At 46.1% G+C, this 13,029-nt stretch overlaps 1 protein-coding gene across 1 annotated transcript in view; it reads left to right on the top strand.

Moving 5' to 3' along the window:
- The window catches only part of LOC130108314 (inositol 1,4,5-trisphosphate receptor type 3-like), an 82,223-nt gene that overhangs the window by 52,064 nt on the left and 17,130 nt on the right, over positions 1–13,029 (top strand). The window contains 10 exon segments of the mRNA XM_056275211.1: positions 29–210; positions 553–701; positions 947–1,055; positions 2,061–2,154; positions 2,271–2,345; positions 2,348–2,445; positions 3,004–3,115; positions 3,118–3,162; positions 5,431–5,453; positions 6,190–6,351. Of these exon segments, the coding sequence (XP_056131186.1) occupies positions 29–210; positions 553–701; positions 947–1,055; positions 2,061–2,154; positions 2,271–2,345; positions 2,348–2,445; positions 3,004–3,115; positions 3,118–3,162; positions 5,431–5,453; positions 6,190–6,351 (1,049 nt within the window).

Genomic DNA, 13,029 nt, shown 5'->3' with positions numbered 1-13,029 from the left:
CAGTATTTCTGCTTTTCTCTCTCTCCAGCTAAGAGTCGTTCTATCTCTCTGCCTCTGGAACTTGAGGCTCAGATTGGCTCCATGTTGTCTTCTTCTGCCCTCAACTCTCTCTCTCGCTCCCACCCAAACTACAAATCCTCCTCTCGCTCCTCCCGGCCTACAGCCCCCACAAACCCCTGGGACTACAAGAACATCATAGAGAAACTACAGGTAGGACTATGACTCCAGCTGGTACTACTAGAAGACTGTAAAGCAATTACAGGTAGAAAACTGGAAAAAAAACTTCAAAATGTTCCTGATGCCACCACAAGTTTGAACAGAAACACCAGCCGAAAGTTGACTTTGACACTGGCCTTCAAAGTCAATGCAGCGCTACTTCCTCTTTGCCTTCAAGGTCAAAGTTCATGCCAGGGTTTTGGATTTCATGTCAACAAAAAGCTAAATAAACAGATTTATATCCATCTGTCAGGTTTGAAGCCAACTCTCAAGGTTTTTTTTTCTTAGGTACACAGTCTGTACATTTGTGTGTGTGTGTGTGTGTGTGTCTGTCAGGACATAATTAACACTTTGGAGGAGCGTTTGAAGCCATTGGTGAACGCCGAGCTGTCCGTCTTAGTGGACGTCCTCCATCAGCCAGAGCTTCTGTTCCTGGAGGGGACCGATGCCCGACAGCGCTGCGAATCTGGAGGCTTCATCTCCAAGTAACTAATGAGATAACTAACCAGCCTAACAGTTTACTTCATCAGCTATATAGCTGATGGGTGGATGACTAGACAGACGTCCTCCATCACACTGAGCTGATGTTTTTTGGAGGAGAAAACAGAATTGGAGGATTTGGAGGAAAACAATGAATAGATGGAGGGAGGTCTGGAGAAATTACTGTATAAATTAATGCAATTTACTGATCAATGTTTGTGTGTGTGTGTGTGTGTGTGTGTGTGTGTAGGTTGATCCAGCACACCAAAGCCTTGATGTCTGCAGAGGAGAAGTTGTGTATCAAGGTGTTGAGGATGCTACAGGAGATGCTCATTAGAACCCTCGACTTTGATGAGCGGGTTAGTCATTACACACTCACTAACTAACGAACCAGATAACCAACCAACTAACTAACCAAATAACTCACTGACTAACTCACCACCCAACCGCTGAATACATGAAAACCAACTTGCTCCTATATTAAGTAATCACTACCTTATTAGGTTTTATTTGTTTTTTGGATTTTTTCCCCCAATCGTACATGGCCAACTACCCCACTCTTCTGAGCCGTCCCGGTCACTGCTCCACCCCCTCTGCCGATCCGGGGAGGGCTGCGGACTACCACATGCCTCCTCTGATACATGTGGAGTCGCCCAGCCGCTTCTTTTCACCTGACAGTGAGGAGTTTCACCAGGGGGACGTAGCGCGTGGGAGGATCACGCTATTTCCCCAATTCCCCCTCCCCCCCTGAAGAGGTGCCTCGACCGACCAGAGAAGGTGCTAGTGTAGCAACCAGGACACATACATCCGGCTTCCCACCCCGTGTCTGTAGGGACGCATGACCAAGCTGGAGGTAACATGGGGATTCGAACCAGCGATCCCCGTGTTGGTAGGCAATGAAATAGACCGCTACGCCACCCAGATGCCATTGTTAGGATTTAATTCACTAAATGACACACAGCTTTTGAGCCAGAGCAAACACACAAATTGAGGAATAAAGGGCAGTTGCACACCAAGTCTGAATTTTTTTGTATGCAGTTTTTTTCTTCAAGTCCGTGACTGTGGTCCAACCACTCTTATAGAGCTCTGACAACTTATCAATAGATGAAAAAAAACTGCAGAAAAACTGAAACTGTTTTGAGAATCATTTCTCACATTTTTTTTTCCAATAACATTGTCACACAGCAAACAGATGCAGAATGGCTGCAACGAGACATGACGCAAAAATTAAAAGATCATTTGACTTGATCACAACAATCACAGTAATCTCACTAAGGATCTTAACTGTCTGTCCTTTATGTCTGTATGTCTGTGTGTCTGTCTGTCTGGATGTGTTGCATTAAATGGATGGTGTGTCTTTGCAGGGTGTAGCTCTTCGTAAGGTGTTGCTGCAGAATTACCTCTTCCCCAACAAGAAGAGCAACCCCAAGACTGAACTGGCTGATCTGGGAGCAGGAGGTATGTGGCTATCAACACCGTGACACATTAAGAGTGTGAGATGTACCTTGTGTACATGTGCAATGTTTTTCAATACATACGTGCATGTGTGTGTGTGTGTGTGTGTGTGTGTGTAGGCGGGGAGCAGGAGAGGGACTGGTCTGCGGTTGCTGCAGTTCAGTGTCGTTTGGACCGTGAAGGAGGTACCAGACTCTCACCGACCTGGTGATGAGCACCAAAAATGACAAAATCTTCCAGGAGAGCATCGAGCTAGCGATCTGTTTGCTGGAGGGAGGCAACACTGAGATTCAGGTTCATATGAATATATACAGTAGATATGGACTACACACACACACACACAAACACACACACACACACACACACACAGGTATATAAACAGACATATTCACATACACTCATCTGGTTATCTGTCTGCTGGAGCAAGGGAGCACTGAGGTAGATGAGTATTTATGTATATTTATAAATTCAGTCACCACTTTATTGAGTACATCTGCCAATTAATACCGTCCACCTGCTCCTCCAGACAGCAGATCATGAAGCTGTGAATCATTTTCTCAAACATGGAAGACGGAGAGTTTCAGTTAGTTTTGTATGAAATGTTAGAAAGGAAAAGAGGCTTTAAATGTGGTTTGGTTATGGTTGACAGACATGGAGGAACCAGCATCTACCAAGAAGTGAGGTAATAAGCCTCCCTCCCTTCACTTTTGCCCCACCACTCAACTAACTCTCTCTCTCTCTCTCTCTCTCTCTCTCTCTCTCTCTCTCTCTCTCTCTCTCTCTCTCTCTCTCTCTCTCTCTCTCTCTCTCTCTCTCTCTCTCTCTCTCTCTCTCTCGCTCGCTCGCTCGTAGAACTCCTTCTACAAGCTGATGATGGGGGATAACAAATCGGAGAAGTTCTTCAAGGTCCTCCATGAGCGAATGAAGGAAGCCCAGATGGACATAAAGGCCACCGTGTCAGTAAATGTGGGGAGATGAGCAACAAGGCCAATGAGAAGGATCTGGAGAACGGTGAGATTGACAGTAGTCTGGTCCAGTCAGCTTCAGGTTAGCCCACCTCATGACTGTAGCAGCCAGGTCTGATGCAGTGTGGTTATTAAACTCTAGTTGGGTTTAGTTATAGTGAGTTTTAGTCCTGCCAAGGGTAGTCTGTGTTGGACTAGTTTAGTTTAGATCACATTATACGATATGTTGTCATATAATATATCTAGTGCTGCTTTGGCTGCTCCCGTTAGGGGTCGCCACAGCGGATCATCTGTTTCCATCTCTTCCTGTCCTCTGCATCTTCCTCTGTCACACCAGCCACCTGCATGTCCTCCCTCACCACATCCATAAACCTCCTCTTTGGCCTTCCTCTTTTCCTCTTCCCTGGCAGCTCCATATTCAGCATCCTCCTCCAATATACCCAGCATCTCTCCTCCACACATGTCCAAACCATCTCAATCTCACCTCTCTTGCTTTGTCTCCAAACCGTCCAACCTGAGAGGTCTCTCATTATGCTATTATTATATTATATACATTTTTTTAGGTATTTAAATCAATGTTTTAATAATAAAAGCAGCAGCCAAAATCTCTTGCATGTCAGAAAATATGAACAGATAAAAGGTTGACAGTGAAAACAGAGGAGAAAAATCCAAAGGAGTTGAATCAATCAAGTGCAACTGGACTTGGTATACTATATCCTTGAAGATGTTTCGCCTCTCACCCAAGAGGCTTCCTCAGTTCGTGCCTTTCTGACTAGACCAAGCTAGTCTGACTGGCTGGTGATGAGACTCAGAATTTATCCTGTATGAGTCGTTGTCAGGGCTATTGATATGCGTGGCTCTTTGTGATCCGATGTTTACCAGCGCCCGTCGCTAACAGAGCCATAGATATGAGTGGCTCTCCTGTGCTCCGATGTCCAGCCGCGCCCGTCGCCATCAGAGCCATTGATTTGCATTTGTTTAGCAGCGACGGTCGTTGGGGGTGTTAGTTTCGACTTCATTATTCAGTGGTTATGATTGTCGTTGGAGCTGTTAGTGGTATACTTCAAACCCAACAACACACTCCGACAAAGACTGGTCCATCCCAAAGACCGTGTACCACACACCCGGAAAAGCAATCTGGTGTATGCTGTACAATGCAATGAGGATGGCACTGACCTATACATAGGAGAAACCAAACAACCACTACACAAACGGATGGCCCAACACAGAAGGCCAAACTCCTCAGGACAAGACTCAGAAGTCTATCTACACCTAAAGGAGAAGACACACTCCTTCCAGGACAGCAACGTACACATTTTGGACAGAGAAGATAGATGGTTTGAAAGAGGGGGGAAGGAAGCCATCAATGCCAAACTGGAAAAACCATCCTCAACAGAGGAGGAGGTCTGCGACACCACCTATCTCCCACCTACAATGCCGTCCTTTCATCTCTACCCAGGAGACTCAAGAAGCCTAGCCTCCAAGAACAACAGTCGCTCACTAACGGCTCCAACCACTCTCATGACCACTGAAGTGGAAACTAACACCCCCAACGACCGTCGCTGCTAAACAAGTGCAAATCAACAGCTCCGATGGCGACGGGCGCGGCCAAACATCGGTACACAAAAGAGCCATGGACATCTATAGCTCTGACAACGGCTCCTAGAGGATAAATACTGAGTCTCATCAGCAGCCAGTCAGACTAGCTTGGTCTAGTCAGAAAGGCCCGAACTGAGGAAGCCTCTCGGATGAGAGGCGAAACGTCTTCACGGATATACCAAGTCCAGTTGCACTTGATTCAACTCCTTTGGATAACCATGACCTGGATGAATGAGAACATTCACAGACAGAGGAGAAAAACAATTTTCATCTTAAACATAGTGGGCAAACAATAACATGAAATAGGATGTTCATTACCGCCACTTGTTGACATGACTCCCGTGTTTGACGCCACCTTCTAAATGTCACGCTGCTTCCGGTCGGGAATCAAAGAGGACCCCGACACTCTAAAATGTTGTCACATTTATAACTCAGTGGATCGGATGTTCAGATGTGTTCAACTTGTAATGGCGATATTTCTAAAAGCACATGAATGCTTGGGTAGAAGTCATCGTTTGGAGGAAGGAGTATGAGAGGAAATGAGAGATGTGCTAGAAAGAGTTAAGGTTGGAAGTTAGGGAATGAAGAAACAAGGCAGTCAGCACACAGTCCTTGGAAGTCCATCACTATAAATGCAGCGTGTATTGAGATGTGTGTGCTTTATGCCTACCCACTCAGATGAGATAGGCATGACTTTGTGTGCGTAAATACAAAGGGGGTTTGTATTTGCTTGTGTATGTGCGTATATATCCATCCACCCATTATCTGAACCGCTTATCCTGCTCTCAGGGTCATGGGGATGCTGGAGCCTATTCCAGCAGTCATTGGGTGGAAGGCAGGGAGACACCCCGGTCAGGCCGACATAGTACACACACACACACACACACACACACACACACACACACACACACACACACACACACACACACACACACACACACACACACACACACACACACACACACACACACACATTCATACCTAAGGACAATTTAGTACGGCCGATTCACCTGACCTACATGTCTTTGGACTGTGGGAGGAAATCGAAGGCCCCGGAGGAAACCCATGCAGACATGGATGACCCGAGACGACCCCCAAGGTTGGACTACCCTGGGGCTCGAACCCAGGACCTTCTTGGCGACCGCGCTAACCACTGTGCCACCGTGCCGCCATGTGTGTGTGTGTGTGTGTGTGTGTGTGTGTGTGTGTGTGTGTGTGTGTGTGTGTGTGTGTGTGTGTGTGTGTACATATGTATATGTTTATATATATATATATATATATATATATATATGTGTGTGTGTGTGTGTGTGTGTATGTATGTATATATATGTGTGTATATCTATATATGTGTGTATGTATATATATATACTATATATGTTAGTGAAATAATGAAACTCTTCTGTTCTCTTTCTGTTCAGGTGGTTCTGGAGCATTAGTACTTCCTGGCTCAACAGGCCAAGCCCTATTGGTCCAGGGCCAGGCCATCAACCCGGTAGCAGGTCCCGCCTCCCTGCCAGCTCAGCCAATAGTGGAGCAGAAAGAGGTTGATACAGAAATGGGACCTGCTGTTACTATGATGAAGCCGATCCTCAGGTTCCTCCAGCTGCTCTGTGAGAACCACAATCAAGACCTACAGGTTGGTTTTTCCCTCCCGTTGTAGCTAGCTTTGGAAAAATAAACTTCAAAATAGAGATTCAATTCAATTCAATTCAATTTTATTGTCATTAAAAACAATGTGCAGGCACATGTTGAAAATGAAATGAGGAATGTGGCTTCACCAAACAGTGCAAGACAGACACAGACAAACACAGCAAATACACTATAAGATATACACACATGAAGACCAAAAGCTAAAAATAAGTTAAAAAAGAGCTGGAGTACAAAATATTTAAATATATCTACAGACATTCAGTAGGTAGTCAGGTTCAGGTGGGCAACACCTTGTGGAAAGAAACTGTTTTTGAGCCTGGTAGTGTGGGCTCTGAGGCTCCTGTAGCACCTCCCAGAGCGCAGGGGGGAGAACAGTCCATGGTTGGGGTGGGTGGGATCTCTGCTGATGCTCAGACCCCTTCGAAGGCAGCGTTTGTGATAAATGTTTTTTATGGCTGGGAGCTGGGTACCGGTGATATGCTGGGCCGCCTTGACGATCCGCTGCAGAGCTTTCTGGTCTACTGAGGTGCAGTTGCCGTACCACACTGAGATGCAGCTGGTCAGGACGCTCTCTATTGTGCAGTGGTAGAAGTTGGTGAGAATTTTGGGGGGTAGACGGGCGCTCCTCAGCCTCCTCAGGAAATGCAGGCATTGTTGAGTCTTTTTCACAAGGGCCTGGGTGTCAAGGAATTTAAAGCTGGAAACACGCTCCACTTTCACCCCATTGATGTGTATGGGGGAGTGGCTGCAGCTTCTAGACCTCCTGAAGTTCACAATCAGCTCCTTTGTCTTCTGCACATTAAGGACAAGATTGTTGGTAGTACACCATGATGTGAGGTGCTCAATCTCGTCTCTGTAGGCCATCTCGTCATTGTTGGTGATACGGCCAATGACTGGTGTCATCTGCAAACTTAACTATAACATTTGAGGGGTGAGTTGGCAGGCAGTCGTGGGTGAAGAGGGAGAAAAGGAGGGGGCTCAGAACACAGCCTTGAGGGGCACCTGTGCTGAGGGTCAGGGTGGAGGAGGTGTGGTCACCTAACCTAACAGACTGAGGTCTGTTGGTCAGGAAGTCCAGGATCCAGTTACAGAGGGAGGGGTCGAGGCCAAGGGAGAGGAGTTTGGTGGTTAGTTTGGCGGGGATGATAGTGTTGAAGGCAGAGCTGTAATCTATAAACAGCATCCGGATGTATGTGTTGTTAAGTTCAAGGTGGGTCAGAGCAACATGCAGGGCAGTGGCAATGGCATCCTCAGTAGACCTTTTGGGACGGTAGGTGAACTGATGTGGGTCGAATTTGGGGGGGGATAATGTTCTTGATGTGAGCCAGAACCAGTCTTTCAAAGCACCTCAAGGCAATGGGGGTGAGTGCTATGGGTCGGTAGTCATTCAGACATGTGGATGTTGGTTTCTTGGAGACAGGAATGATAGAGGCTTAGAGAGATAGAGAGGCTTTAGAGAGATATGACAATTATACTAATTTTATGAAGTGTTTGTGTGATACAGTCATTTTATTTTGGGTTTGTCATTTTTGACATTGTTTCCAGAAATCAGATGCATGTTAAAGAATTCTGAACAAAAACGGATGTGTTTGATATTGTAACTTGAACTGAATTATCAAGATGGTCGTCAAGATGGCGCTGCAGATGGTAGCCTCAGTTCTGCGCTGTCTTGTACTTTTTCTGTTTTTGTTTATTTTTTTAGTTTCCAGAAACCACTCACTGATCACACGCAGCAGAGAAGAACCTTTAAACCTCCAAATGTCCACTGGACAAACTTTTTTACCAATTTTAACTGAACGTTTTAACAAAAGACTTACTGAGGTTTTGATTGGTACAGCCCTGTGCAGACTACGCCGAAGATGCAGAAGGGGTAAGCGAGCCGGAGTGCTCGTTAAACTGCGTCTGCTGGGATTTAGAACCATGTTCCTGTCAATCCAAACTGCTACTCATAAATGGGAGAAAAAATCAGACTTTTCCAGATCTGCCGCCCTGTGTCTCTCTGAAACCTGGCTTAGTGAGCATATCACAGATAGTACAGTTCATCTGCCACGGTTCCTCCCCCGGGCGGACCGCGAAACAGAGCTATCGGGGTGGCGGCATATGCTTCTACATAAATGAAGGTTGGTGTATGGATGTCACAGTGGTGAAGAACTCATCCAGCCCTCACTGAGAGACCTTTTTCATTGACTGTAAACCATTCTAATCACTGCGAGAATTTTCATCATTTATTCTGGTGGGTGGTCCATATCCCACCCCAGGCCTGTGTTGGCTGATCAGATTACAAACATGGAGCACCAAATATCCAGACTCTCTTCTCATTATCCTTGGGGATTTTAATAGCAAACCTCAGCCACGAACTGCCAAAATACAAACAGCATGTTAGATGCCCCACCAGGGACAAAAACACTGTGGATCATTGCTACACAATATTAAAGGACGCCTATAGCTCTGTCCCCCATGCAGCCCAGGGCCTCTCTGATCACTGTCTGATTCGTCTTCTGCTGACCTACAAGCAGAAGCTAAAATCTGCAAAGCCTGTGGTAAAGAAATTCAATTCAATTCAATTCGATTTATTGTCATTAAAAACAATGTGCAAGCACATGTTAAAAACAAAATAAGGGCTGCGGCTTCGCCGAACAGTGCAAGACAGACATAGACAAACATAGCAAACATAGTATAAGATATATACAGATGAAGACTAAAAGTTCAAGATAAGTTATAAAAAAAAAAAGCGCACGAGTATACAGATATTCAGTGGGTAAGCCAGCCAGGTTGAGGTGGGTAACAGCTTGGGGACAGAAGCTGTTTTTGAGTCTGACAGTGTGGGCACTGAGGCTCCTGTAGCACCTCCCAGAGCGCAGGGGGGGAGAACAGTCCATGGTTGAGGTGGGTGGGATCTCTGCTGACGCTGAGACCCCTTCGAAGGGTCTCAACATCAGCAGAGACAGCCTTTGTGATAAATGTCTTTTATGGCTGGGAGCTGGGGACCGGTGATATGCTGGGCCGTCCCGCTGCAGAACTTTCTGGTCTACTGATGTGCAGTTGCCGTACCACACTGAGAAGCAGCGAGATACATCTCAGTGGACCGATTAATCAAAACTGGAGCTCCAGTCCTGCCTTGACTGCACTGACTGGAGTGTTTTTGAGGCTGCATCTACAGACCTGGATGAACTCACTGACACTATGACATCTTACACCAGCTTTTGTGAGGACATGTGTCTGAATTCCCTTCCCCCTAATGTCAGAGAGTCAGCCAGCTTTGCGGTGTTTAAAAAGCGTCTTAAGCTTTGGTTAAAATCAGCACAAACGTGTAATCACAAATAAATGTCCTTGCTTTAATATTTTGCACATATTTTAGATTTCACTTAGGGTTTTTGTTGTACTTTTTATCCAGAGTAGTTACTGTATTTTATTAGTCAGGAGCAGCCCAGGGTTCTGGCTGGAACCAGCCCAGGTGCAACATGACCGTAGACTGTGTGTAATTTATAATTCTTGCCATTGAATAGACCCGATTGATTTTTATAGCTGTTGTCATAGTTTAGGTCAGATTGTTATTTATTGATGTTTCAGGTCAGTTTACTAATTATATTTATTGTTGCTGAATAGATGAAATCCATATTCATTATGTTGTTGTCATATAGGCCAGGTTGCTATTTATATCCACTGTCTTAAATAGATCAGATTGTACTTATAACTTTTGAGATTGGTTTTCTGATGTATTGTCATGTTTCAATTTTGTCTTGATTGTTCTTTGTCTGCCTGTTCAATAGTTTTCTTATGTATTGTTATGTTTTTACTTCTGTATTAATTGTTGTTTGTTTGCCTGCCCAGGGACTGCAGATGCAAATTAGCTGCCGGCCAACTCTGGTGCAATTGTCAAATTGTGTGTTGTCCCTGTCAAATAAACAATTAACAAAACTAAACTAAACTAACCCAGCATCAGTCTGGAGTGGTTTGAAAGACATTACAAACTACAGGAGACCATCCCCCCACACTGCAGGGAACCATCAACTGGCTGTCGATCTAAATGGGTTTTACTGCAGGTTTGAAAAGCAAATTTTCCCACCCCTCAACCTCTCTAGCCACTACACACAACCAACTGCACTCCCTGCCAGCCACTCTCCCCTCTCCACCGACCCCCCAACCCGCACTCAGGATCTGTGTTGAGGACGTGTGCCAGCTCTTCCAGTGACAGAAGACCAGGAAGACACCAGGCCGGAATGGCGTGCCACCCTCCTGTCTGGAAGCCTATGCTGACCAGCTGGCCCCCATCCTCACACTGATCTTCAATCTTCAACAGATCACTAGAGCTTTGTGAAGTCCCCTCCTGCTTCAAGAGCTCCATTATCATCCCAGTCCCCAAGAAACCCCGTGTCACGGGACTAAATGACTACAGACCCGTTTTCCTAACGTCTGTGGTCATGAAATCCTTAGAGAGACTGGTGTTGGCTCACCTGAAGGAAATCACAGGCCCCCTGCTCAACCCCCTGCAGTTTGCCTACCGAGTAAACAGGTCAGTGGATGATGCAGTCAACATGGGATTGCACTACATCTTCCAACACCTTGACTCCCCAGGGACATACGCAAGGGTCCTGCTTGTGGACTTCAGCTCAGCATTCAACTCCATCGACCCAGATATCCTCCACTCCAAAACTCACCCGGCTCTGGACTTCAGCTCAGCATTCAACTCCATCGACCCAGATATCCTCCACTCCAAAACTCACCCAGCTCACTGTACCAGCCCCAAACTGCCTGTGGATTAAAAACTTCCTGATAGACTGGAGGCAGCTGGTGAGGCTGGGGAAAATCACATCCAGCATCCGGACAGTCAACACTGGCGCCCCCCAGGAATGTGTGTGGTCCCCTCTACTTCTCCCTCTACACAAATGACTGCATCTCAGGAGACCCGTCTGTTAAACTCCTGAAGTTTGTGGACGACACAGCCGTCATTGGCCTTATCCGGGGTGGGGATGAATCTGCATATAGACGGGAGGTTGATCAGCTGGCCCTCTGGTGCAGCCATAACAACCTGGAGCTGAACACGCGCAAAACTGGAGATGACAGTGGACTTCAGGAGGGGTCCCCCAACACTGCCCCCCTCACCATACTCAACAGCACAATGTCTATGGTGAAAACCTACAGATTTCTGGGTTCCACAATCTCCCAGGACCTAAAGTGGGCATCCGATATAGACACAATCATCAAAAAGGCCCAGCAGAGGATGTACTTTCTCCGCCAGCTCAGGAAGTTCAACCTGCCTCAGGGACTGCTGATTCAGTTGTACACTGCAATAATCCAGTCTGTCCTCTGAACATCCATCACCATCTGCTTTGGTTCAGCCACCAAACAGGACAGGGACAGGCTACAACGGACAGTTAGGTCTGCAGAGAAAATAATTGATGCCAACCTGCCCTCCATTCAGGACTTATACACCTCCAGACTCGGGAAACGGGCAGGCAAAATCACCGCAGACCCATCACACCCTGTTCCAACTCCTCCCCTCTGGTGGGCACTACCGAGCGCTGTACCCCAAAACAACCAGCTATAAAAACAGTTTCTTTCTGCGGGCTGTCATTCAAATTAATGCTTAACACTGTCAAATAAATCCAACCATGTTGTATATACTGTACTGTACGTTGTACATGTACTGGTACACTCTGTCATGTCCCTCTACCTCATGTATGTAAATAACCTGCCAACATCTATTTAAGCATCTCTGAAATATTCTCTGCGCCATTGCACCGTATCACCTCTTATTTCGCCTGTATAAAGCCTCCTACAGACTATGCGATTTGGGCCGTCTCAGACGAAAGATGACTAAACGTGGCGTTATCTTTGGTCATGGCTCCAAAACAGTGGTCCTACGCTGCACTGTGAGACAGGTTCAAAGACGGCCATTATTACGGTCTTGCGACTGAAGATAACCCGGGACTAAAGCCTGACAGTGTCAGAAATTTAAGATGACCATCTCACAATGTGACTGCTGCTACGACCTACGTCTACTAACCCAGTGTTTCCCAACGCAGTCCTCAAGGACCCCATTTCCTGCAGATTTTCTTTGCAACCTTGAATAGATACCTGTTTGTAGTTATTCAGCCAATCACCAATGAATTATGTCAGATTTTGCACACCTTGCATAAGTGCTGTGAGATGATTGGTTGGGTAAGTACAAGCAGGGCTACCTAATGCAGGGTTACAATGAAAATCTGCAGGATAGGGGTTCCTTGAGGACTGGGCTGGGAAATGCTGTACTTAACTGACCAATAGAAACGCAGCATGAAATAACGCACTGGTCAATGCAGAATCTTTGCTGGCGCTAAACCCAAACAAACAGACTGTTAGCATCTGTGTCCCAAATGCGATGGATTCAACAAAACGAGCTAACAAAATGTACAACAAAAGGAGCAAAATGCGCTGCGGCGACAATTGAAAGGACTCAATTCCTGCTTGGCGTCATGTTGCTCTGCCAGCGGTGGAGATTGGTTCCACGCGCTGATGCGGCACACACACTGATGATGTTTTTATGGGCATGCGTCGTAGCCTGCAATTCAGTAGGTGTTATCGTAGTCTACATACTAGTCTACAAACTTGATGTCGTACCCAAGTTTATTAGATTCATATCGCACAGTGTGGCTTGCAATAAACTCATAGGATTACTAAACTC

This window comes from Lampris incognitus, chromosome 2, assembly GCF_029633865.1.
Source record: "Lampris incognitus isolate fLamInc1 chromosome 2, fLamInc1.hap2, whole genome shotgun sequence".
NCBI lineage: Eukaryota > Metazoa > Chordata > Actinopteri > Lampriformes > Lampridae > Lampris > Lampris incognitus.
The sequence above is the reverse complement of the archived record's forward strand: the minus strand, read 5'-3'. Positions and strand labels throughout refer to the sequence as shown.